Source organism: Saccopteryx leptura, chromosome 2 (assembly GCF_036850995.1).
Source record: "Saccopteryx leptura isolate mSacLep1 chromosome 2, mSacLep1_pri_phased_curated, whole genome shotgun sequence".
Lineage (NCBI taxonomy): Eukaryota > Metazoa > Chordata > Mammalia > Chiroptera > Emballonuridae > Saccopteryx > Saccopteryx leptura.
Window position 1 is genome coordinate 320847898 of NC_089504.1, and position 27808 is coordinate 320875705.

The 27808-nt window shown below is 35.7% G+C and overlaps 1 protein-coding gene across 6 annotated transcripts in view; it reads right to left on the reverse strand.

The window, feature by feature from the left end:
- TANC2 (tetratricopeptide repeat, ankyrin repeat and coiled-coil containing 2) overlaps positions 1 to 27808 on the reverse strand; it is a 372265-nt gene that overhangs the window by 228618 nt on the left and 115839 nt on the right. For 3 of the 6 annotated variants that reach the window (XM_066363072.1, XM_066363071.1, XM_066363070.1), the window contains exon 4: positions 12801 to 12872. In XM_066363072.1, the coding sequence (XP_066219169.1) occupies positions 12801 to 12872 (72 nt within the window). Of the gene's footprint in view, positions 1 to 12689; positions 12873 to 27808 lie in introns of all 6 variants that reach the window. The other 3 variants (XM_066363068.1, XM_066363067.1, XM_066363066.1) reach the window with 1 other exon arrangement.

A 27808-nucleotide genomic window follows, 5' to 3' on the forward strand; every position in this document is an offset into this window, starting at 1 on the left:
GCATATATTGAGCTACAAAAATATGTATCAAATCTCCTTTTGCTCAATTTACATAACTTATTAAACAAATCTGAATTTATAAAATTCAGTAAATGATATAGATGTATATATGACATTTTTTCAAATCATTTTCAGAAGCCAGAAATAAAGACTTTAACTAGAAAAGAAGGGAAACACGGATATTTAACCAACTCTGGTGTATATCAGAACATTGTCTAAATAAGAGAGATCATTCATATACATAGGTTAATTGCAAAATGACCAAATTTCTTATTTTTTAAAAACGCAGACAATGACACGAGAGAGTAAATGATATATTTATAATGAAAATGTCCTTTGGGACACTCTGCCACTTCCCGTGTTTAAAATATAGTGGGGCAAAAAGTAGGTTTACAGTTGTTCATATAGAAAATAATAATAAATAATACAAGAATAGGCATAAGCTCCGTGTTTTACGTACTCACAACTGTAAATCTACTTTTTCCCCCACCTTGTATGCACCAGTAAGAGAATATTCTGTCATACCACATACTTATTATTCTTATGGGCTGAATATATCAATTAATGTGGGCACATAATTTTCTATAAAGAAGAAAAAATATGGTTTAGCAATTTTAATAAATCCTATTATAATGTGAATATATATTCAGTGCTAAGCCTTATATAATCCCATACTATTATTTACTTCCTGTTTGGAGAGTCACTAAGAGGATTTCTTCTGAATCATGGATATTTAATTATTTGCCTTTCATTATGTTTTGTGACTGAGAAGTGTTTCTGAGGACCAGTATTACTTAATCTTTACATTCAACATTTGACACTTTGTGAACTGCTCACATTCCACAGCAGGTAGGCAGACAAGCAAGTAGGGAAGACAGAGTCATTAAGTATAAAAATAGACTTGTAAGAACTATGGCATAAAATCACGGTGAATTTTTTGGGGAAGATCACAGAGGAAGCATGAACAAAGAAGGATTTTCCCCCCTGTAACCTTCATGTACATATTTCCCACATTTGAAAGTGGTACCTGACTCTGAGAACTACCTCATACTAGCTAAAAGGGATGTCAAGGGTTCAGAACAGGTCTCCTCAAGATGTGCCACTTTGGCATGTGAATTATTTTAAGCTGAAGGCAACTGAGACCCTGTGGGTTCAGGAGAAACTTCTGCCTCTCTCTAAACTGCCTAGAAGAATTTAAATTGAGGGCCTTATCCTTAATAAGAATTACTACCAGAAATAACTTTTTATGACATATCTATAAGGAAAGGCAAATTTCTTTAAAAAAAAAAAAAGTTTCCAGAGAGGAAGGGGGGAGAGAGAGAAAGAAACATAGATTTGGTGTTCCACCCATTTATGCATTCATGGGTTGACTCTTGCATGTGCCCTGACTGGGGCTTGAACCCGCAACCTTGGCATATCGGGATGATGCTCTAACCAATTAAGCAACTCAGCCAGGGCTGGAATGACAAATTTCTAATTACTGAACATCTGCTTTTCTTAGAATCCTGCAAATGGCCTTCCTCTCCTTTGAAGCCTCAAAGCTCTTAGCTTTTTTCTTGGCTCATGATGCCATATATACCTCATTTTGCCTTTCTGTCTCCAAACCTCTCATGTATGTGGGGTCTCTGGCTTTCTCATATATATGGAGTTCCCATACATATGTTCATAACTGAATTTGGCAATTTCTTCTTGTTAACCTGTCTCATGTAGCCTGACCAGGCAGTGGTGCAGTGGATAGAGCATCAGACTGGGATGCCGAGGACCCAGGTTCGAGACCCTAAGGTTGCTAGCTTGAGTGCAGGCTCACTTGGTTTGACCAAAAGCTCACAGGCTTGGACTCAAGGTCGCTGGCTCGAGCAAGGGGTTACTTGGTCTGCTGAAGGCTCACGTTCAAGGCATATATGAGAAAGCAATCAATGAACAACTAAGGTGTTGCAATGCGCAAAGAAAAACTAATGATTGATGCTTCTCATCTCTCCGTTCCTATCTGTCTGTCCCTGTCTATCCCTCTCTCTGACTCTCTCTCTGTCTCTGGGAAAAAAAATCTGTCTCATGTAGATTTCTTTATTAGACTAGCCAAAAGAACCTCTGTGTGTAGATAAAAATTTCTTCTTTCCCCACAGGGTATCAGAAATTATTAAGCAAGTGATTGCTAACTTTCCACCTGTTAGGATTCCTTTTATTTTTCCCCATATAGACTTCCATTTTAAAGATTTTATCTATCAAAAGTTTATTAATTTAGCCTGACCAGGCGGTGGTGCAGTGGATAGAGCGTCAGACTGAGATGCGGAGGACCCAGGTTTGAGACCTCGAGGTCGCCAGCTTGAGCGCTGGCTCATCTGGTTTGAGCAAAGCTCATCAGCTTGGACCCAAGGTCGCTGGCTTGAGCAAGGGGTTACTCGGTCTGCTGAAAGCCCGTGGTCCAGGCACATATGAGAAAGCAATCTATACCCATCAAAGCTATCCTTCAAATATGAAGGAGAAATAAAAACATTCACAGATACAGAAAAGATGAGGGAATTTATCATCAGAAAACCCCCACTCCAGAAATTACTAAAGGGGGTTCTCCAATCAGATACAAAGAACAAAAAAAAAAAAAACAGAGCCACAAGTAAAAGCTCCAAGAAGAACACAATAAAACCAAATTTAAACTGTGACAACAACAAAAAGAGGGGGAGAAGTTGGAGATTAATAGTAGCAAAGTACGATGGAGTGCAAAAGTACTCACAAAATAGTTCACTACAATGAACAGGGTAGGGACCCTTTTCATTACTCAAAGGTAACCACCATAGAAAAAATCACCACAGAAGCACATGAGATAAAAGAGATAGCAACAGAGAAAAGATGTATGGAATACAACCAAATAAAAACAAAAGATAGAAAAAAGAAAGAGAAGGATCAAACAAGACACAAAACTAACAGAAAGCAAGATATAAAATGGCAATAGGGAACTCACAAGTGTCAATAATTACACTAAATTTAAACGGATTAAACTCACCAATAAAAAGGCAAAGAGTAGCAGAATGGATTAAAAAAGAAAATCCAACTGTATGTTGCCTACAGGAAACTCATCTAAGTAACAAGGATAAAAACAAATTCAAAGTGAAAGGCTGGAAAACAATACTCCAAGCAAATAACATCCAAAAAAAAGCAGGTGTAGCAATACTCATATCGGATAATGCTGACTACAAGACAGGAAAAGTACTCAGAGACAAAAATGGCCATTTCATCATGGCTAAGGGGACACTGAATCAAGAAGACATAACAATTCTTAATATATATGCACCAAACCAAGGAGCACCAAAATATATAAGACAGCTACTTATTAACCTTAAAACAAAAACTGACAAAAATACAATCATACTTGGAGACCTCAATACACCGCTGACGTCTCTAGATCGGTCATCCAAACAGAGAATCAACAAAGACATAGTGGCCTTAAACAAAACACTAGAGCACCTGGATATGATAGACATCTACAGGACATTTCATCCCAAAGTGACTGAGTATACATTTTTCTCCAGTGTACATGGATCATTCTCAAGAATTGACCATATGTTGGGCCACAAAAACAACATCAGCAAATTCAGAAAAATCGAAGTTGTACCAAGCATATTTTCTGATCATAAAGCCTTGAAACTAGAATTCAACTGCAAAAAAGAGGAAAAACATCCCACAAAAATGTGGAAACTAAACAACATACTTTTAAAAAATGAACGGGTCAAAGAAGAAATAAGTGCAGAGATCAAAAGATATATACAGACTAATGAAAATGACAATACGACATATCAGAATCTATGGGATGCAGCAAAGGCAGTGATAAGAGGGAAGTTCATATCACTTCAGGCATATATGAACAAACAAGAGAGAGCCCAAGTGAACCACTTAACTTCCCACCTTAAGGAACTAGAAAAAGAAGAACAAAGAAAACCCAAAACCAGCCGAAGAAAGGAGATAATAAAAATCAGAGCAGAAATAAATGAATTAGAGAACAGAAAAACTATAGAAAAAATTAATAGAACAAGGAGCTGGTTCTTTGAAAAGATCAACAAAATGGACAAACCCTTGGCAAGACTTACCAAGGAAAAAAGAGAAAGAACTCATATAAACAAAATCCAAAATGAAAGAGGAGAAATCACCACGGACACCGTAGATATACAAAGAATTATTGTAGAATACTATGAAAAACTTTATGCCACTAAATTCAACAATCTAGAAGAAATGGATAAATTCCTAGAACAATACAACCTTCCTAGACTGAGTCAAGAAGAAGCAGAAAGCCTAAACAGACCTATTAGTAGAGAAGAAATAGAAAAAAACCATTAAAAACCTCCCCAAAAATAAAAGTCCAGGCCCTGACGGCTATACCAGCGAATTTTATCAAACATTCAAAGAAGATTTGGTTCCTATTCTACTGAAAGTCTTCCAAAAAATTGAAGAAGAAGCAATACTTCCAAACACATTTTATGAGGCCAACATAACCCTCATACCAAAACCAGGCAAGGATAGCACAAAAAAAGAAAACTACAAACCAATATCTCTAATGAATACAGATGCTAAAATACTAAACAAAATACTAGCAAATCGAATACAACAACATATTAAAAAAATAATACATCATGATCAAGTGGGATTCATCCCAGAATCTCAAGGATGGTTCAACATACGTAAAACGGTTAACGTAATACACCATATCAACCAAACAAAGAACAAAAACCACATGATTTTATCAATAGACGCAGAAAAGGCTTTTGATAAAATACAACACAATTTTATGTTTAAGACTCTCAACAAAATGGGTATAGAAGGAAAATATCTCAACATGATAAAGGCCATATATGATAAACCATCAGCTAACATCATATTAAATGGCACTAAACTGAAGTCTTTCCCCTTTAAATCAGGAACAAGACAGGGTTGTCCACTCTCTCCACTCTTATTTAATGTGGTACTAGAGGTTCTAGCCAGAGCAATCAGACAAGACAAAGAAATAAAAGCCATCCATATCGGAAAAGAAGAAGTAAAGGTATCACTTTTTGCAGATGATATGATCCTATACATCGAAAACCCCAAAGAATCCACAAAAAGACTACTAGAAACAATAAGCCAATACAATAAGGTGGCAGGATACAAAATTAACATACAGAAGTCAATAGCCTTTCTATATGCCAACAATGAAACAATTGAGAACGAACTCAAAAGAATAATCCCCTTCACGATTGCAACAAAAAAAATAAAATACTTAGGAATAAACATAACAAAGAATGTAAAGGACTTATATAATGAAAACTATAAACCATTTTTAAGGGAAATCGAAAAAGATATAATGAGATGGAAGAATATACCTTGTTCTTGGCTAGGAAGAATAAATATAATCAAGATGGCTATATTACCCAAAGCAATATACAAATTTAATGCAATTCCCATCAAACTTCCAATGACATTTTTTAAAGAAATAGAGCAAAAAATCATCAGATTTATATGGAACTATAAAAAACCCCGAATAGCCAAAGCAATCCTAAAGAAAAAGAATGAAGCTGGGGGCATTACAATACCTGACTTCAAACTCTATTATAGGGCCATGACAATCAAAACAGCATGGTATTGGCAGAAAAATAGACACTCAGACCAATGGAACAGAATAGAAAGTCCAGAAATAAAACCACAAATATATAGTCAAATAATTTTTGATAAAGGGGCCAACAACACACAATGGAGAAAAGAAAGCCTCTTCAATAAATGGTGATGGGAAAACTGGAAAGCCACATGTAAAAGAATGAAACTGGATACAGTTTGTCCCCCTGTACAAAAATTAACTCAAAATGGATCAAAGATCTAAACATAAGACCTGAAACAATTAAGTACATAGAAGAAGACATAGGTACTCAACTCATGGACCTGGGTTTTAAAGAGCATTTTATGAATTTGACTCCACAGGCAAGAGAAGTGAAGGCAAAAATTAATGAATGGGACTACATCAGACTAAGAAGTTTTTGCTCAGCAAGAGAAACTTACAACAAAATAAACAGAAAGCCAACTAAATGGGAAACGATATTTTCAAACAACAGCTCAGATAAGGGCCTAATATCCAAAATATACAAAGAACTCATAAAACTCAACAACAAACAAACAAAGAATCCAATAAAAAAATGGGAAGAGGATATGAACAGACACTTCTCCCAGGAAGAAATACAAATGGCCAACAGATATATGAAAAGATGCTCATCTTCTTTAGCTATTAGAGAAATGCAAATCAAAACTGCAATGAGATACCACCTCACACCTGTTAGATTAGCTATTATTAGCAAGACAGGTAATAGCAAATGTTGGAGAGGCTGTGGAGAAAAAGGAACCCTCATACACTGTTGGTGGGAATGTAAAGTAGTACAACCATTATGGAAGAAAGTATGGTGGTTCCTCAAAAAACTGAAAATAGAACTACCTTATGACCCAGCAATCCCTCTACTGGGTATATACCCCAAAAACTCAGAAACATTGATACGTAAAGACACATGCAGCCCCATGTTTATTGCAGCATTGTTCACAGTGGCCAGGACATGGAAACAACCAAAAAGCCCATCAATAGATGACTGGATATACTCAGCCATAAGAAATGATGACATCGGAACATTTACAGCAAAATGGTGGGATCTTGATAACATGATACGAAGCGAAATAAGTAAATCAGAAAAAACCAGGAACTGCATTATTCCATAGGTAGGTGGGACATAAAAGTGAAACTAAGAGACATTGATAAGAGTGTGGTGGTTAGGGGGGGGGAGGGGGGAATGGGAGAGGGAAAGGGGGAGGGGGAGGGGCACAAAGAAAACAAGATAGAAGGTGACAGAGGACAATCTGACTTTGGGTGATGGGTATGCAACATAATTGAACGACAAGATAACCTGGACTTGTTATCTTTGAATATATGTATCCTGATTTATTGATGTCACCCCATTAAAAAAATAAAATTATTAAAAAAAAAAAAAGAAAGCAATTAATGACCAACTAAGGTGTCACAACACGCAACAAAAAACTAATGATTGATGTTTCTCATCTCTCCGTTCCTGTCTATCCCTCTCTCTGACTCTCTTTCTGTCTCTGTAAAAAAAAAAAAAAAGTTTATTAATTTAAACAAAGATATAACTATTAACTGGAGTTTCTAATAAATATGAGTTGATCACAATAAGGTGATACAATTTTATTTAAAGCAAAGTAAGTATTTAACTGCCAAATCGTATGTTTGACACAATAAATGCTCGCTAGGCACATAGAGAAACTCACTACAGACATTTCTGTATTCCTCTTAACCCTAAGGTATTATTATTCTTAAATACTGTCAAGACATACAGCTTACAAATGAATGAGAATAGAATTTTAACATGTTTCTTTGTCCTACTGGAAAGCCTAAGGTCTTGACAATATGGCACTATCCAAATCATGTGTGTGTAAACATCATGAAAAGATTCTTTATTTGATAATATATGTTGACATTTAAGTGCTTAAAATATATATACTGACAAAAACTCTCTCCTTAATTAAACTCTGTCAGGCTCCTTCTGAGCTCTCTTTTCTACTATGCCTAACCTTTGGGCCTTATCCTCAAGCCTGCAGCCTAGTTCAGTTGTGGCAAGAATCCTGCTAAGTCAAGTTTAGTAAGAATTCTCCCCACCCTTGATATATGATCACCCTGGCCTGCCTTCAGCAAAAATTCTGTTAAATTGGTTTAGCAAGAATCCTACCCTTGCATTTCTTCTCACTAATTTTTCATCCACTGCTGTCTTCCCTACCATCTTGCTTCTTGGCTACAAATCCGTAACTGTCTTGACTGTATTTTGAAAATGAACCCAGTTTTAAACTGAGTTCTCTTTTTCCCTATTGCAATAGTTACTGAATAAAATCCTTCTTTATCACTTCAATTACTGTCAGGCTCTGGTTTTCTTTAACAATACTTACTCATGACAACTGAAATTATCTAAATTGAATTAAGTAATAACCACCTAACATTCTCTACTTTTTGGAAGACTACAGGGCTAGTAAAGGGAGCCACTTCTGCCACTGAGTAAACCTTGAAATTTACAATAGCACAACCTTTAACCCATAAAACTAGAGAATCTGAATTAGAAACAGTATTTGAATGAGGTCCAGACCTAGTTTAATTAGTATTAGTATTCCAAAGAGTTTAAAAGTCTTCATTTACACTTTTTTCATTTAGCCCTTAAAAATATTTGGTAAGCTATTTCATCCATATGGAAATTAAAATAGAAATATCTAAATTAGGACTGATGTCTAGTGTATTTTTCAATCTAATAAAATTTACTATTAGCACAACTTAATATATAATATCTTTTCTAAAAATGCAAGATATTTACTCATGCTACAATATCATGACTACACTGAAATAAATCCAACTATGTAAACTAACAATCTCTAGGCTCTTTATACTTTCAAATTGTCTTTTCAATACTTTCTCAAGACTATGTTTCCATTTTATTTAAGTTAATGACAATAAAAGTAACATTTATTCAATGTTTATTATATGTGAGGTTGTATGTTTGAGAGCTTATTTAATCTTCACAGCAACCTATATTTTTTCTAATAAAATTCACTGAAGTATGCCTTCCAAAAATTTCAAGATAATTATTTTTATGTAAAGAACATATCATAAGTACACTGAAACATATCCAACTATATGTATAGGCTCTTTTTATCAAAATAGCTTTAAATGGTTTCACAGGGTGTCTTGGAAATAAATCAATGATTCCATTTTATTCATGATAAAAATATTATTTTGATTGTAGCTTGTATCTAAAATAATGAGATTGCAACATGATCAAATTGATTACTGTTACTTATTTACCATCTAAATTGGCTTGATATATGGTCATTTCAATCTATTGGTATCAAATACTTTTTTTTTTTTTTTTTTGTATTTTTCCAAAGCCAGAAACGGGGAGGCAGTCAGACAGACTCCCGCATACGCCCGACCGGGATGTGCCCGACCGGGATCCACCCAGCATGCCCACCAGGGGGCGATGCTCTGCCCATCTTGGGGCATCGCTCTGCCGCAATCAGAGCCATTCTAGCGCCTGAGGCAGAGGCCACAGAGCCATCCCCAGTGCCCGGGCAAACTTTGCTCTAATGGAGCCTTGGCTGCAGGAGGGGAAGAGAGAGACAGAGAGGAAGGAGAGGGGGAGGGGTGGAGAAGCAGATGGGTGCTTCTCCTGTGTGCCCTGGCCGGGAATCGAACCTGGGATTCCTGCATGCCAGGCCAACGCTCTACCACTGAGCCAACCGGCCAGGGCCTCAAATACTTTTTTAAAAAGGCCAAAATTACTCTTCCCAGAGACTAGATAATAATCCATTTAATATCAATATTTGAAAGTTACTCCTCAGAGAATTCGAGGGACTTACTGGAGGCAATTAAATAAATTACTTGAGCCCTGGCTGGCTGGTTCAGTGGTACAGTATTGGCCTGGCATGTGAATTTCCCAGTTAGGGCACACAGGAGAAGTGACCAGCTGCTCCTGTACCCCTCCCCTTTCTCTCTCGCTCTCCCGCCCCCCCCCCCATCCCACAGCCATGGCTTGATTGGTCTGAGCACACTGGCCCCAGGCACTGCGGATGGCTCAGTGGAGCCTCTGCCTCAGGCACTAAAAATAGTTCGTTGAGATCATGGCCACAGATGGGCAGAGCACCAGCCCCATATGGGAGTTTCCGGGTGGATCTTGGTTGAGGAACATGCAGGAGTCTGTATCTCTATCTCCCCTCCTCTCACTTGGAAAAGAAGTAAATAAATAAATAAATACTTGACCATCACCTTCCAAAGGCTCAGAACTCATATTTAACATAGATAGAAAGTCACACAAATCTCTTTTAAAATTATAATAATTGTAGATAATATTTTTTAAAAAACTGTCTTTTTTCTTTTTTAAAGATGATCTTTTCTTTTTTTGAAAATTCATTTTAGGGAGGGGGAGAGAGAGAGAGAGAGAGAGAGGAGAGGCGAGGAGCAGGAAGAATCAACTCCCATATGTGCCTTGATTGGGTAAGCCTGGGGTTTTGAACTGGCGACCTCAGTGTTCCAGGTTGATGCTTTATCCACTGCACCACCACAGGTCAAGCCAATTGGACACTGTCTTATGAGCTCATACATACCAAATTCATCCAATCCTCTTAATAGTCCTGAGATATATATTATATATATATATAAATTTAATTTGGTTCTTTTATTATTTTTTTAAATTAAATTTATTGAGCTGACATTGGTTTAGGTATATTATATTATCACTCCTCTTTTAGAAACAAAGAAACTGAAGTACAGACACTAAGACTTATAGCAAATTCACACAAGTTTATACAATAAGGAAATGGAAGTCAGGGAAACAGATAGATAGTTAAGTGTAGCTCTAATGGCCAGATTAAATAAATGCATTTTTTTAAGAACCATTTTCTGAAAGACATTCATCATGGTCAGATAATTTTTCTCCATTCAACTTTCTTTTTACTTATTCATAACAAAAGATAATTAGGAAAGGAAGACAGCTAATGAACAATATACTAATATTTTAAAGTTAAATTTCAAAGTAATTTCATTCTAGGTTAAACTAGCAAATTTTTAACATCTCCTTCAATTGGCAGAAAATTGGCCACAGAAAAATTTTCATGACATCTTCTTTCAAAAGACAGATTTCTTTCATTAAGAACTGAAAAATGCAATCTCAACCTTTAAATTCTTAAGCCCTTGACAGTCTTTTCAGAAAATAAAACAAAACCGTTTGAGAGGATATGTATACTTCAAATATAAAATTAAAACTGAATAGTTCAGCCTGGTCTGTGGTGGCACAGTGGATAAAGAGGCGACCTGGAATGCTGAGGCCGCTGGTTCAAAACCCTGGGCTTATCAGGTCATGGCACATATGACAAGCAACCAATGAACTAAAGTGAAATAATTATGAGTTGATACTTCTCATTCCCCCTACCCCTGTAAAATAAATAAATAAAATATTTTTTTAAATAATAAATAAAATCTTTTAAAAAACTGAATAGTTCATACATGTAATTAACCAAGTATACTTCCTATTACTGTTTCCCTGTATCACCTCTATGATATTGGACATGTTACTTAGTTATTAATGTGTATATCTTTTAATATATGTTGTCTATTTAAGTTGAAGTTCAAACTGGGACAGGTAAATGGGATAGAAAAGTGGTATCTCCAAAACCTCAGACAATCCAGCTAACTTCTACAAGGACACTGAACTTTTGTTGCTATTTCTTCCCAATGTGTGGTAAAATGAAGCCACTTGATAGCCATCAGTTTTGGTTGTTATTTTCAGTAATCAATAATAATCTATAAGAAAAAAAGGGAGGATTTCTAACAATGAAATTTTATTCAAGGAATATCAGAAGAAAATAACTATTTTAGTAAAATGTTACTAAGCTATTTTACTAATTTTTTTCGAATTATCCAAGAATCAAAGTAGACTTTGACTCTACTATTTCAAGATGCCTAAAAAATAATAAACACTAGGCCCCGGCCTGATAGTTCAGTTGGTTAGTACATCGTCCCAAAGCACAGAGGTTGCTGGTTTGATTCCTGGTCAGGGCACATACAGGAACAGATCGATGTTCCTGCCCCCACACCCATCTCTAAAATCAATAAAATAAACATTAAAAAAATGACTCATGCTTTGTGGAACTACAGAATAAAGAAAAGTTGTTATTTTAATGAAAAATATAAACATTATAAAAGTGTCATCCAAAATAGATCAAAGAGTCCAAAAATTCTATGTATTTCTCCCCTCTCTCTTCACATTTTCTTCAGAATTGTTATATGATAATCAAACTTCCCTACTGTCTAAATCAATGCCTGACACATAAGAAGTAGTCAATGCATCCTTTGGGAATGACTTAATTTACTGCCTTCATGCCCTCATAACCCATCAATACCAGTCAACTTACTGATATCAGATATCAACTGAGAATGTTAAATGAAATCTAACAAAGTAACCCAGGCTTACATATACTCACATAAGTATCATTCAACATACTAAAATTTCTTCCCTGAAAAAGTTTAAAAGAACAAAAGTTCCTTTAATAAAGATAGTTTCACACTTAACAACTTGATCTGAATGGGCAATATATTGAGTTACTATTGAGTTAATATTAAAGTCAGTACAATCCACAGTTTATGAGTGATGGTAAATACCCCAAGAGGTTGGAGAAAATGTACAATGGAGAGGAAAATATCTTAATCAGCTTTTACAAACAGATATGAAATATACAAATCTGGATTCAAACAAAAACATGACTAATGTACCTTTGCTGAACTATGAGCTCTTATTATCCTAAAATTATAATATCTCCATCTGTTAATCTGACACGAACAAGCTGATAAAATCAGAACAACAGTGTATTTTGGCAAAACTTGAAATTTCCTGAAAGCCTAGAAAAAAATGTCCACAACAGATGGATCATTTAGAAAATAAATATATCAATCTGTCAAACTGAGTACTATTATAATTCCCTAAATTAAAATCAGTGGGAGCTCCAGTTTCCAAGATTCTGTGATATTTAAGAAGGCCAAAAAGGAAAAACCCAAAGATGCACATAAATATATCTGATATGACCTAAAGTGTTATACTGTTAGGTTTCCTGTCAAACATACTAAATTTAGGTAAAGTCCTTACCAGTTAACTTCTTCACAGGTTGGAGCCGAACACTGATAGACTGATGTGTGAGTAAGGGGGAGGATGGAAGAGAGCGAGACATGCCCTCCATAATCCGAATGTGCTGCATACCTTCACTCACTGGAAGTGGTGGGACAGCATAGTCTGGCTCAAAAGCACAGTCGCTTTCTGTGGAGATGCCACCTGTTAGAAAAGGATGGAACAAAAAAACTGGTAAGAAAATATTCTTCCTTTTCTATAAAAATTTATCTTTTAGGATAAATTTATATATTAATAAATTTATATTAATAATAGCATATACTGAGGTTGATTTTTGTTGTGAAAAAACAAAGTATTTTCTTCACTTTCTGGGTACTTAATCCCAGGTCTAGAATTAAGAGGCTGAACATGGGTAAAATGGGGTCATCCTTGGAAGTGGCTTGCTCACTGTCTCATGAGTGAATGATGCAGTCATATATAAAAAGAACTATACTACAAAGCCATAAGTATTACAATTAGAGCAATGGTCTTTTCCCCTTAATAAGACAAACATGAAAAAAAGACATTCACCTGCTTGACAATTCAATACATGCAATTGCTACTAGGTCAATGTAACTATTTCTCACCCCTTTTCTCCAAGAAGTATGTGAAAACAGACCTGACCAGGTAGTGGTGCAGTGGAAAGAGCATCGGGCTGGGATGCAGAGGACCCAGGTTCAAAACCCTGAGGTCGCTGGCTTGAGCATGGGTTCATAGACATTACCCCTGGTCGCTGCTTGAAGCCCAAGGTCGCTGGCTTAAGCAAGGGGTCACTTGCTCTGTTGTAGCCCCTCCCCCCACCCGTCAAGGCACATATGAGAAAGCAATCAATGAACAACTAAGGAGACTAAGGAGCCACAACAAAGAATTGATGCTTCTCATCTCTCTCCCTTCCTGTCTGTCCCTATCTGTCCCTCTCTCTGTCTCTGTCTCATACACACATACACACCCACACACACACACACACACTTCTGTATATGTGAAAATACAAGTGGGTAAGCCTGACATTATAATATGGTAATCTTTGAATCTTCTCTAACATTTTAAAAAGAGCAAATTATGTTGTTTAGTTCCACTTACATACTGTTGACTTCAATTCCCAAGAATGGCAGATTATATACTTCAGACCAACTATTCTCTAAGAAAAACTAGGCCTAGATATCTATCTTAAATCTTCCTGAAGGCACTGGAAAGTTAACAGCAAGATAAAGAATTACAGGAAAAGACTGAAGCCTGGCATTTGGGGCTGAAGAAGGTTTTGACGGTTTTACAGAGCTGAGAAAACAAATATTGGCATGCAGGGAAAACAAAGTTGTGGAGGAGGACTTGGGAAAACTCCAACACTTTTGCTGGGAAGCACAAAGGCTACACTCTAGGAGTAAATATAAACCAAAACTAGGGCCTTTACAGGACTAAAACTCAGCTCCAAATGTGTACCACAAAATTAAATCGAGGCAATCTTGGATTGCTAGTGCCTGTTAAACATAAATCTTCTTAGAGGAAGATAACAACATCACAACAGGTCTCAAATTATTTCCACAACTTTTCATATATGGTCCTTAATTAACAGTAACAGAAGGATAACATGAAAAAAGTATATCAGAAAGAACATGCAGAAAAATAAGTCTTACAGGGGATACAGTTCGAAGAGGCACAGAATTTAAAGTAGTATGCTTAAAATAAAAAAGACTAAAATACTAAGGAGTAAATTTAACCAAGGAGGCAAAATATCTGTACACTGAAAACTATAAGAAACTGATAAAAGAAAAATTTAAAAACACAAATAAATGGAGAGATATCCCGTGTTCATCTATTAGAAGAATTAATATTGTTAAAATCTCCATACTATCCAAAGTGATCTGTAGACTCAATGTGATCCCTATCAAAATTACAATGGCATTTTCCACTGAAATAAGAAAATCCTAAAATTTATAAGAAAAAGCTAAAGTAATCAGGTATCTTGAGCAAGAAGGACAAAGCTAGAGGCATCACACTTCCTGATCTCAAATTATATAAAGCTATAGTAATCAAAATAATTCGGTACTAGTGAACAAACAGACACACAGCATACAAACAGACCAATGGAACAGAATAGTGAGCCTAGAAATAAACCCATGCATATACAGTCCACTAATCTTTGACAAGGGCCCAATAATACACAAGGGAAAAGGATAGTCTCTTCAAGAAATACTTTTGGAAAAATGGGAAGGAATGAAACTGGATCCTTAGTTTACACCATATACAAGAATCAGGTAAAAATGCACTAAAAATGTAAACATAAGAACTGAAATAATAAAGCTCTTGGAAGAAAATATAAAATAAAAACTCCGTGAAGTTGGTCTTCGCAATGATTTTTTTTGGATTTAAAATCAAAAGCACAGGTAACAAAAGTAAAAAACAAAACAAAACAAAACAAAAACTAGTGTGACTACATCACACTAAAAAATTTTTGCATAGCAAAGGAAACCATCAACAAAATAAAAAAGGCAACCTACCAAATGGGGGTAAATATTACAAACTATATATTTGGTAAGGAATTAAAACCCTCAAAACATTATGCTAAGTAAAAGCCAGACACAAAAGGCTACTTGTAAGATTTCATTTACATGAAATGTTCAGAACAGACCAATCCAGAGAGAAAGTAGACTCGTGGTTGCCAGGAATTATGAGGAGGGAGGAATGTGGAGTGACTGCTTAATACATGCAAGATTTCTGTTTTGGGTGATGGATTAGACAGTAGTGATGATTGCATACCATTGTAAATGTACTAAAAGCCACTGAATTGTATAATTTAAAATGGTTAAAATAAAATATATTTATGTAGATATATACCATCTACTCACATATTTATTCAAACCAGAAGCCTAATGATCTTTGTTTTCTTCCCAACACAGTTCATTGCAACAAATGTATTAGCAGTTCTGCAGATTATCAACCTAAAATACTACAGATTTCATATCTACCATTTCTCTCCAATTCTCCTACCATTACTAGAATCTAGATCACTATTATCTGTCTCCCAAATCTCTGTTAGTAGAAACCTAGGATTTATTACTTATCCTTGGATTTTAGAAATTTTACCAGAATATGTCTTAACTTTTTTCTTCTCATTAGACTCTGGTCTGAGTGCTTTCTTATACTATGTTGACTAATTCTTCTATTCCAATTGCTCTTTTTTCTCTATCTGGAATTGTGATCAGATGGATATTACATACCTAGACCTATTTTTCAAGTTTCTCTCTCACACAGATTTCTAATCTTTGGGCTTTCATGAGTAAACTTGAAACTGATTTATATGGAATTATAGTATTTTAAATATTTATAAACAAAGAGGCAAGCCATTAGTGAAATTCCCTAACTGGGAAATCCTTTCATTGAGAAAAATCTGCATTAGATCTTTCAAAGCAACAAATAAATCTAGGAAAATGCATCTGAGTTAGTGAAGCACCTCTTTTCACTTGAAACGTTCCAAGTTTAAAAAACTTAGCTGATAATTTTAGAATCTAATAATACTCCTTAAGGAATAATCTTGTAATTAGTCCAATCTGGATGTCCTAGTTTACTTTCCTGCTTAAAAATATTTTCCTTCACTTTCTCTGTCCTATATATTGTGCTTGAACTCATTGTAGGTATAGAAAAAAAATCTAAAAAATATGTATCAAGTGAAGAAAAGTACTGGCAAGCATTCACATAATTTGACTTATCGGTCAATCTTTCTTGGGTAAAAAGCAAACTCGAAATCTCAGTAGTCTACAATAGTACTGCTTTTATGTTCATGAAGTCTCCAGATTGACTGTGGGTCAGCTGATCTAGGTTGGCTATCAGTGTCAGAACTACTCTGATGTGTCTTTGATGTTGGGCCTACTCACTGAAGGGGCAGTGAATACGTGAGGAATGCTTTTCTCATGGTAGGTACAGGAGTGCAAGAGGCCAAGTCAAGTCAGAGGAGCACATTTAAGAATTCTGTTCACTCATATTCCACTTGGCACACTTTCATGGGAACTACTGAAAAGGTGCATAGCAAAAGGTATAATTTATAACAGGAAGGAAGTCAAAATTTGGAAATCCAATTTACCAAGCATTTAAGATAATATTTACTGGTATTCCAAATTACTTAACCATTATTTTTTGTCTTTCTTTTAACTACCACTTTTCTTGCTTTAGTCAACCAAATGAAAACATGAACTGCTCATTTGACAGAAAAAATTCAGTTGTGATGGACACCTGGTGATTATATATTCAAAAACTAATCTAAGAAAGCCCTGGGATATCAAGTACATAGACACTAAAGAATTATTATGAATAATTAAGATTCAATAAAAATTTCAGTCATCACTAAGTCTTATATTTAATACAGATGATTATTCAATATTAAAGTTCAAGTTAATTAAAAAATTCTTTAGCTTATGGGAATATCTATTCTAGAGAACCACCTTCTAATCAAGTTACATAAATAACCACAAGTAACACTTATCAAAGCCCCCAGCATAATATATTGAACTGTACAAATGATTTGCAAATTTTTCAGTTTACATGTTATAATTCAATAAAAGTTTATTTTTAAAAAGTACACCAAAAAAACCCAAAACAAAACATAGCATGGAAATGAACTAACTCCTAAAGTTAGGGGCTCTTACATATTTCAGAAACAAAGAGGTTTTGCCTAAATTATTCCAAATGTCCTTTTAAATCAAGGTTTACATCACTCTGTAAATTGGTAATAGTCTCTTAAGTCCATCTATTAGGCAGGGAACAGGCCAAGAGAACTGTAAAAACTAGTATAGGATCATTAGAGAGCATGATTGCTTATGTAGAAAATTCAAAGAAATCTACAAAAAAAGCTGCTAGAAAAAAAATAAATGAAGTTAGGTAAATTCAAAGGTTAAAACAGCAATTTTCAACCTCTTTCATCTCATGGCACACAAAATTACTAAAATTCTGCACCACACCAAAAAATCTATTTTTTGCAGATCTGACAAGAAATTGGTATAATTTTGATTCATTCACACTGGATAGATATTATTGTGTTGTCATTTTTTACTTGATGATCTAAGGCAGTGGTAGTCAACCTGGTCCCTACCACCCACTAGTGGGCGTTTCAGCTTTCATGGTAGGAGGTAGCGGAGCAACCAAAGTATAAATAAAAATATAGATTTACCTATAGGAAGTTGTTTTATAAAGATTTATTCTGCCAAATTTAGTGAAAATCCGACATAAAGTACTTAGTAAGTAATTATTATTATATGCTTTAACTTGCTGTAACTCTGCTTTATAAATTTTATAAAGTAAAGTTACTTCCCTACTTTATTAATTACTGTGGAACCAATGGGCGGTTAGAAAATTTTACTACTAACAGAGATACAAAAGTGGGTGGTAGGTATAAAAAGGTTGTCTACCCCTGATCTAAGGGAAAAGAGGTCAGTGCCCCTGACTAAATAGTCAGGTACAGCATGTTTTAAAAATTCTTGCAGCATACCAGTGTGCCTCTTGTTGACACACCAGAGACACCGGTTGAAAATTGCTACTTATAATGAAAAGCATCATGACAATATGCATTTTCTCTGCCTTGTTTACTGCTCTTGCCCCTCTGTCTGATCGAAACGTGGGTACTGGGGTACCCCCTAGGTGGTTAGGGGTGGTATAGCTGACTCAGGCATCTAATCTTCTGTGAAGACCCAAATCTGGCCCTTCCATCAATGTATCCTATTAGTGTTTTCTTCTCACAATCATGATCTCAGCACAGAAGAAACATCTTTTCTTACAGAGGTTTTAATGCTCTGGCTGGGATCTCCACACACAGTTGAAGAAAAGTAGTAAAAACAGACATCAAAGAGCTAGGAAATTCAGTTTTTTCCTCTACAATGTCTACTTCAATGAGATATAAATAGAAAGGGATCCTAGTGAAATAAATTTTGTGAATATAATCTATGTAAAAAAGCCTTTAGAGGGAATACTAATCTTATTTTGTAGAGAAGAAATCATAGAGGAGAGACAAATCATGAATGTACAGATGGTAAGAAAGCGTTGGGTAACCATTATTCCTGTTAGAGACATGGGAGATTTCAAAATGAGGAGAAATACTTTAATTTCAGAGAAGGAGAATATCTGGGCTATAGTCATACCCCAAAATGTATTCAATACTTGAGATCTCACACTGAAAACAAACATTATTAAGGTAATCAGTGGGAAAATTCTTCAGAAACATCTCCACTTTTTTTTTTTTTTTTGAGGGGAGGGGGAAGGGACAGAGATGAGAAGCATCAACTTGTAGTTGTGTCACTTTAGTTGTTCATTGATTGTTTCTCATATATGCCTTGCTAGCTGAGCCAGTGACCTCTTGCTCAAGCTGCGACCTTGGGTTTCAAGCCAGCAACCACAGGATTGTGCTGATGATCCCACGCTCAAGCCCACGACCCTGCACTCAAACTGGTGAGACTGCACTCAAGCCAGTGTCCATGGGGCTTCAAACCTAGGACCTCATCCCAGGTTAACACTTTATCTACTGTGCCACTACTGATCAGGCAACATCTCTACTCTTATGGTGCACATGAGAATACATAGTGGGAAGAAACATTATGAACACAAAGACTTATGGGAAAGCCTACAGCTGAAATATTCATTTTACTACGCACCAAAGCATCTACCCAAACCGGGGAGAAACTACAAATACAATGACGGAGAAAAAGCATTCAGAAGGAACATTAAGCTCACAATGCCTATGTAAATACACACAAAAGAGAAACACTACAACTATAATGAATTCAGAAAAGCCTTCAGAAGAAACTTTATTAAATATATAAGTACATACTGGTTAGAAAATCTATGAATGTGGTGACTATGGGCAAGTTATCAGGAGTCACTCGTCCCATGGGAAAAATAAAAACACAACGAGAATAGAAACCTTTTCTGTGTAATGAATGTGAGAAATGCTTCAATGATCCCTTTCACCTTTAGAGACATAAGAATTCACACTAGAGAGGAACCTTATGAATGCAATGTGAGAAACCTTTGGCCCAAAATTTTCCCTTGTTTTACATAACATAATTTACACATACAAAATAAATAGTATGGGTGTTCTATAAATTCCAGCAAGAATATATATTTGAAAAACATGCCTAGGTTCAAGTTCCAGGAAGGACAGAATAAGCACATTCTACCTTTACTTGCCCATTCAATGCAAATATAAATCCTTGAAAGGACAAAGAGAGCTCACTTCTAGTTTCTTTCACCAAAAGACTGAGACTTAATCATAGGACTATCAAATGCTTTCCCTCCCCATACTTTACAATCATATTACTATTTACCATAGTTCATTTTACCCAGTACACATTGTCCACTTTTCAGCAGAAACTTATAAGGCATACTAAAAGTAAAAGACACAACGTACATCAGAACCAAACCAGACCCAGATATGGGAAGGATGTTGGAATTACCAGACTGTGAATTTAAAAAAATGAAAGACTTAGGTATAATTCTAAAAAAAAAAGTTCAAGATCTGTATCAGAAAAACTACAAAACTCTGCTGAAAGAAATCAAAGATCTAAGTAGATGGAGAGAAAGTTTATATTGATGGATAGGAAGAATGAATATTGTCAAAATGTCCGTTCTTTCCAAATTGACCTAACAGAGTTGATGCAATTCCAATTATGTCCACTAAGTTATTTTTGCTGATATCAGTGAACTGGTTCCAACATATATATGAGAGTCAAAGAACCAGAACACTCAACTCAATATTTGAAGAGGAAAAACAAAAATGGAGGACTGAGACTAATAAACTTCAAGATGTACTATAAAGCTAGATTAATCAGGCAGTGTGTTTCTGTGAAAAAGAATAAACAAGTAGATCAATGGAACAGTACAGAGAGCCTAGAAATAGGCCCACAAAAATATAGTCAACTGATCTTGGACAAAGGAGCAGAGGCAGAAAAAAAGACAGTCCTTTCAACAAATGGTACTGAGACAACTGGACATGCACATTAAATAAAAAGATAAATCTAAAAACAGACCTTACATCCCTCACAAAATTAACTCAAAATGGATCATATACCTAAATATAATATGTAATTACTATAAAACTCCTAGAAGACCTTGGTTATATATGGCAATGACTTTTTTTTTTAATTTTTCTTTTATTAATTTTTAGAGAGGAGAGAGAATGAAAGAGAGAGAGAGAGAGAGAGAGAGAGAAGGGGGAGGGAGGAACAGGAAGCATAAACTCCCATATGTGCCTTGACCAGGCAAACCTAGGGTTTTGAACTGGCGACCTCAGCGTTCCAGGTCGACGCTTTATCCACTGGCCATCACAGGTCAGGCGGCAATGACTTTTTATATACAACCCCAAAGACATGATTCATGAAAAGAAATAATTGATAAACTAGACTTCATTAAAATTTAAAACTTCTTCTATGTGAAAAACAGTCAAAGAAATAAGAAAAGCCTCAGACTGGGAGAAAATATTTGCAAAAGACACATCTGATAAAGCATTGTTAAAATACAAAAACTCAACAACAAGAAAATGTAAAATACAGGCAAAAGGCTTGAACAGCCACCTCACCAAAGAAGGCAAATAAACATATGAAAAGATGTTCAAAATTATATGCCATTTAAAAATTGCATATTTGAGATTCCACTACACATCTAGTAGATGGCGAAAATCCAAAACACTTTAATACCACCAAACGCTGACAAGAATGAGGAACAACAGGAACTCTCATTCATTGCTTGTAGGAATGTAAAATGGTCCATCTATTTTGAAAGACAGTTGGCAATTTCTTACAAAACTAAACATACTCTTACATTATAATCCAGCAATCCTGCTCCTTGGTATTTATCTGAAGAAGTTGAAAACTTATATTCACACACTCACACACAAGAAAAACTACATGTGAATGTTTATATCAGCTTTATTCATCCTTGTCAAACTTGGAGCAACCAAGACATCCTATAGTAACTGAATGGATAAACTGTGGTAATCCAGACAATGCAATATTAAATTAAAATAAAAGCCAAAGACCTTAAAGTAACTATTACAAAAAGCTTCAGTAAGTAAAGGCACACATTCTTGAACAGAGACAGAAAATCAAAATCTGGTGTGTATTTTACACATACAATACATCTCCCCTCAGACCAGCCACATTTCAAGTACTCAATAGCCACAGGTAGCTGTGAAGTTCCAAACCTATATCCAAAATCAAGTTCAGTCTTTAGAGTATAAGGTAAAAGTGTGGTCCAATCAACAAACACTGGAAAGATCCAAGGGTAATAACGCTTACCATATCCCAATTCAACTTGTCTATATGGTCTATGGCAAGATAATGAATTTTTGTGCTCATTCAGGTATGACTTCTACTGATGCTACTGTTTGAAAAGTGGTTTTGTTGCTAAAACAGATCAACATACCCCTGACACCTGGTTTGTTTTTATTGATTTGAGAATGAAATCATCATAAGCAGTATGCATTCAGCTGTCAGAGTCAGCTATACATTTTCACTGCCCTACCTCCTATTAATTCTCCTACTGTAGGTAATAATCTAATCCACAGGAACCTTAACTGCGTTTCCATTCCACTGGCCACTATCCTGCTCTACTACACTGATAATTTCATGCTAATTAGACCTGGTGAACAGGAAGCAGCAACTGATTTAGATGACTATGGTAAAACACAAGCATGTCAGAGGGTGAGAAATAAATCCCACAAAAAAATTCAGAGGTCTTCCACATTGGTGACATTTCTGTGAGCCTTATGGTCTTCAGCAAGCCAAGATAGCCTTTCCAAATGGAAGGAGTTGAGGCACCTACTCTCTCTCACTAATAAAAAAGATGTACAATGTTCCTTAGATTTTTGAAGCAATCTATAGTTCACATGGGTATGCTACCATGAACCATTTACCAAGACTGCTGGGAGTGAGAAAGGCTCAGAAAAAGTATGGGCTGCTATGAAAGCTGGTTTGCCACTTGGGTAATATAACCCACCAAATCCAATGTTGCTTGAAGTATCTGTGGCACAGAGGGATCTTGTATGGTGCTTACTGCAGAACTTTAGAAACAGAGACCTCCAGTATTTTATTTTAAATACAAGGCCATCTTGTGCAAGCAACTGCAAGTAACTATCATCCTTTTTTTTGAAAAACAGTTTATAGCTTACCACAAGGCCTTAGAATGAATGGTTAACCATGGGCCACCATGTTACCATGTGACTTGGGTGGCCTACCATGAACTAAGTATTGTTGAACCAACAAGGCAATATGGTTGGTGTATACTGCAGCATTTCATCATCAAAGGGAAGAAGTACACATGAGATCAGACCTGAGCAGGTCCTGAAGGCATACATAATTTGCACGAACAAGTGTCCTAGATGCCCAAGGTTCTTAATCCTGCTATATTGCTCCTCTTCTCTCAATCTGGATATATCTGACCTCATGACCATCTCATGAGGGTAGGGTGGGAAGAGAATCAGGCTTGTTTCCTGACAGGTAACATAAGGACGACTACAACCCTACTCTGTGGTAGCCCTAAAGGAAAGTGGCGAAGGGAAACCCTTCTTTGCAGAAATGTGAACACGGTGCCTAGTTGTTCATTTTGCCTGCAAGAAAAGATGACAGAGGTACTGTTCTGACTCACGGACAGTGTTCAGTCATATGACTGGATATATAGGACTCTAAATAAATGATTAGAAAACTGGTAACAAGGAAATTTGGAAATGAGGTATATGATTAGACTTCTTTAAAAAGGTAAAAAGTATGATGTAATTTGTGTCCCATGTGAATGCTTACCAAAGAAAAAACTCTGTAGATTAGATGCATAATAACTGAATAAATAAAATGACTGGTTTGTGGGCTCAGCCAGTATGTTTCCCTAAGTGTTCTATCCTTGATCAATGGGCTCATTAACAAAGAGGCCATGGTAACAAGGATGGAGTTTATACCTGGGCTTAGCAATGTGGACTTCTACTCACCAAGGCCAATCTGACTACAGTCAGAGTTGAGTGTCCAAACTGCCAACAGTCCATGCATGTTGCAAGCACTGGAAAGAGGTAGGTGGATGCCACCAATATATACAGTACCATTCCTGGGATGGTCAGCCAGTTATCTCTCTATTCATTTCTAGTCCCTGGTGTTTTCCCCTTCCTTCATAATGATACAACTATGAATTTAAAATAAGTATTATTTATAGTGTGAAGTTTTTCAGGTTGTCTTTGTCCCCCTTGTGGGAACTAGAGTTCTTCGATCTCTTACTAGGAATGATATTTATTAAATTCAAACTGCTCCTCAAACAAAACAGAACAAAAAGTGTATTTACTTCATAATAATTTTTACCCCAGACTTTACTAAGAGGTTCCTTCCTTATCCTTTGTTATTCTACTGGTTATGAACCTTCATTAAAATTTATAAAGTTTGGCCCTGGCTGGTTGACTCAGTGGTAGAGTGTCGACCCAGTGTGTGGATGTCCCAGATTCGATTCCCGGCCACGGCACACAGGAGAAGCGACCATCTGCTTCTCCATCCCTCTCCCTTTGCTTCTCTCTCTCTCTTCTCTTCCCCTCCTGCAGCCAGGGCTCAATTGGAGTGAGCTAGCCCTGAGTGCTGAGGATAGCTCCATGGCCTCCGCCTCAGGTGCTAAAAAAAATGGCTCTGGTTGCAATGGAGCAATGGTCCCAGATGGGCAGAGCATCACCCCCTAGTGGACTTGCTGGGTGGATCCTGGTCCAGACGCATGCAGGAGGAGTCTGTCTCTGCCTCCCCTCCTCTCACTAAAAAAAAAAAAAAATTATAAAGTCTTTCAAAAGAGATTTTTCTGCTTTTTCTTGCCAGAAAAATTCAGGTAAGAATACCATATTCAATCAAAATCTTTCTAGATGTCCAACATATCTTTTGTAACCTTTCTAACAGCTTTCTAATGTTTATTCCCTTTCTTTCATAAATATGCATAACCAAGGAGTGGCTTCTACAAGGCTTCTAGCGTTAACTAGGTCAAGTATAATACTAAGTAAGATACTTGTGTTATGACACAAAATGTGCTTGGGGTGTATAATCCAAGAATTTAAGAAGTTACTAAATAAATTATAAATTGCTTTGAAAATATTAACACTCATAGATAAAGAAAGTCAAGTAAATAATACCCTACTTATGCTATGGACCATTATACAGACTTAAAAAAAATTAGAATTTAAGTATATCCCTGGAGATATGGCCAGCTTATACTGCTAATTGAAAGAGAACTAAAACTTTTATTTTTCTAAATATTCAAACTAATACACACACACACACCCTTGAATATACCAGTATGAGCTCAGTGACACATCCTTAGTACCCCAACATAGTAAGAAATTGTTGGCTAGAGGGCCAATTTCAAGTTTAATTTTATGAGGAAAACAAGTGTTACACAAAGAATAATCAACAAGAAGTTAAATCTCTGAAGATATATAAGACTAGCAATAAAGACACTTCAGAGGGATTTATCATTTAAGGTCAGATCTTTTCTTTCAATTCTTATCCAACTATCAAAAAACAAATTTGTATTTAAAATATCAGAATAAAAAAGTACTAAATACATGCTACTAACAAGGCTGATATGAATAAAACTTTAGGTGTAGAGCAGTATAAAGCCCGATTATTCCCTACTGAAAATAGTACCTATTTCACAGTATTACTCTGAGAAATAAATGAGAATGATGTGAAAGCACCTAACCCAGAGCTTGGCACATATATACTAATAAATGCTATGTTTATTTTCTTCTATGATGAAAGTTAAATGATTTTTTTTAATCATAATGATAAACTACTAAAACAACAAAATAATTTTGTACATTAGTGATGCCACCATACATACTCTTATATTGAGATAAAGAAATTATACACTGAATATTAAAACAATTTTTGTTATCATTCTATATAATAAAATATCACTGGACCCTGGTCCAGTGGATATAGTGTCGTCCTGGTGCACTGATTTTGCAGATTTGATCCCCAGTCAGGGCACATACGAGAAGCAACCAGTATGTGCACAACCAATAAATGGAACTAAGTGGAACAAAGAGTTGATGCCTCTCTCTCTCTCTCTCTCTCTCACCCCCTCTTTCTCTCTCAACTCCCCCTTCCTCTCTCTAATCAATGAAAACATAAAATAAAAATTAAAAATACAGCTGGCTTAATAAAGAAATCTTTGTAACTTAGCAGACTGAAGAGTAATTTTTGTATGTTTCAAGAGCATAAATATCTTATTTCTACTAAATATTTTACATATTTATAAGGAAAGAAGAATCAGAGGATAGCATATTTAACAATTTAGTACGTTATTACTATAAAATTGGCTTTAAATAATAAGAACCATGCAAAGCCAAACACTGCACAGTTTCCCAGTCTTCCAGCATAAGGTGGTCATGGGCATTTTGCATCAATACACATCTTGTATATCAGAGCCTAATGCCTACATAATGCAATCTTTGCAAAAGTAAATCAAAATTGGGTTTCCACCACACTACATTTGCTCATGCACTTATTTAATATCTAGAATCAAAAAGTTTAACTTATGTATAGAAGACCTCTGATGAAAAAATCATTTGATACAAAAAATGGAGCAAGTAAAACAACAAAAAATTCTAATGAAGTAACCCATGATTCCTGAAATACAGAACACAGTTACTGTGCTAGATGCAAAGATCCTGCTGTCAACCAACTCCTAGATTACTGTGAAAAGTAGAAACCCAACAAATAAGAGCAAATATAGTAAGTTACATAATTCAATTACATACAATATACTACACTGGAAAGCAGAAAATAACCACCCATCCTTAGAAGACTATACTGGGGCTAAACTAGCACAATCAGTTTTACAGTCATATTTCAAGAGCCTCACTTGTATTGTACGCAAATCAATAGATAGCTGATAATCTGACAAACTACCTACATTCAACATATTTCTCAGACTGCTTTACTTTTTCAGTGATGTAAGCAATAGAATTGGATACCAGATCAATATGTAGCCTAGGCAAATCCATATCCTTTCCCAAGCATTTTAAGTGCTAGATATTTGTTCCTTCTTCCATTAAAAAATATTGACAAATTTTTAAAATGCAAGTGTTCCAGGGTTACAGTGGTGAACAAGACAAAGTCTCTGTTCAAATGAAACCTATTGTCTAGTAGTGGAGACAATAAAAAACAAGTAAACATATAATTAATTAATTTCAGGTAGTGATAAATACTATGAAGGTTATGGCCGGGTATTTAGGTAGGATGGTCAGAGAAGGTCTCTTTCACCTAAGCAAAAATCTATAGCCCTTTAGTCAAGAAAGAGCAAGTGTAACAGGCCTTGCAAAGAAAACACTCCTAATGTGTTTAAGCAAAAATGTCAGCACAGATAAAATGGAATTGATAATGGAGGGATTGAGAGGATGTAGACAGTAGAAAAGGGCAACTCAGGCAGGGTCATGTAAGGAATAATAAAGACTTTGCTGTTTATTCTGAATGTGATAGGAAGTAAGGTGACCAATCGTCCTCCTTTAGGGGAGGATAGTCCTTTTGTAAGTTCTGTCCTCCCTCGACAAGTGTCCTCCTACACATCCTCCTTTTTAATATTGGAAGATTAATCTGTAAATGTCCGTATTCGATCGATGCAGAGTCGATCCACTGCATGTGATGTGTCGTAGTTATATTTGACATGACGATTCGTCAAGGATCAGTACAGTGTAGTGAGTCGCGATTATTAGACACATATGTGCTCCGCACGGGAGACCTTGAGAGAGCACGAGATATACCTAGTGCACAAATGGCTTTGTGTACTTCTTACTGAAACACCACACAGCATATACGACATTGTAGACTCACGACTGTAGACTCTTTCTCAGTGAACATTCAATCATAGATAAGTAAGCACAATTCACGTTTTATTAATTCATTATTTATTTAATAATTTCCAAATACGTATAATTTTATTTATAAGTATTTTCCCGAAATTCGAGTTTTAAAGTGGAATCTAACCTCAAACCATATCTTATTAATAACGTATATTTTAATTAAATAATTGCATAAAACAGACATTTTTAAGTTAGAAAATGAGAAATACACCTGAATATCATTCCAAATTAGTGGTTTTGTTTGATATTT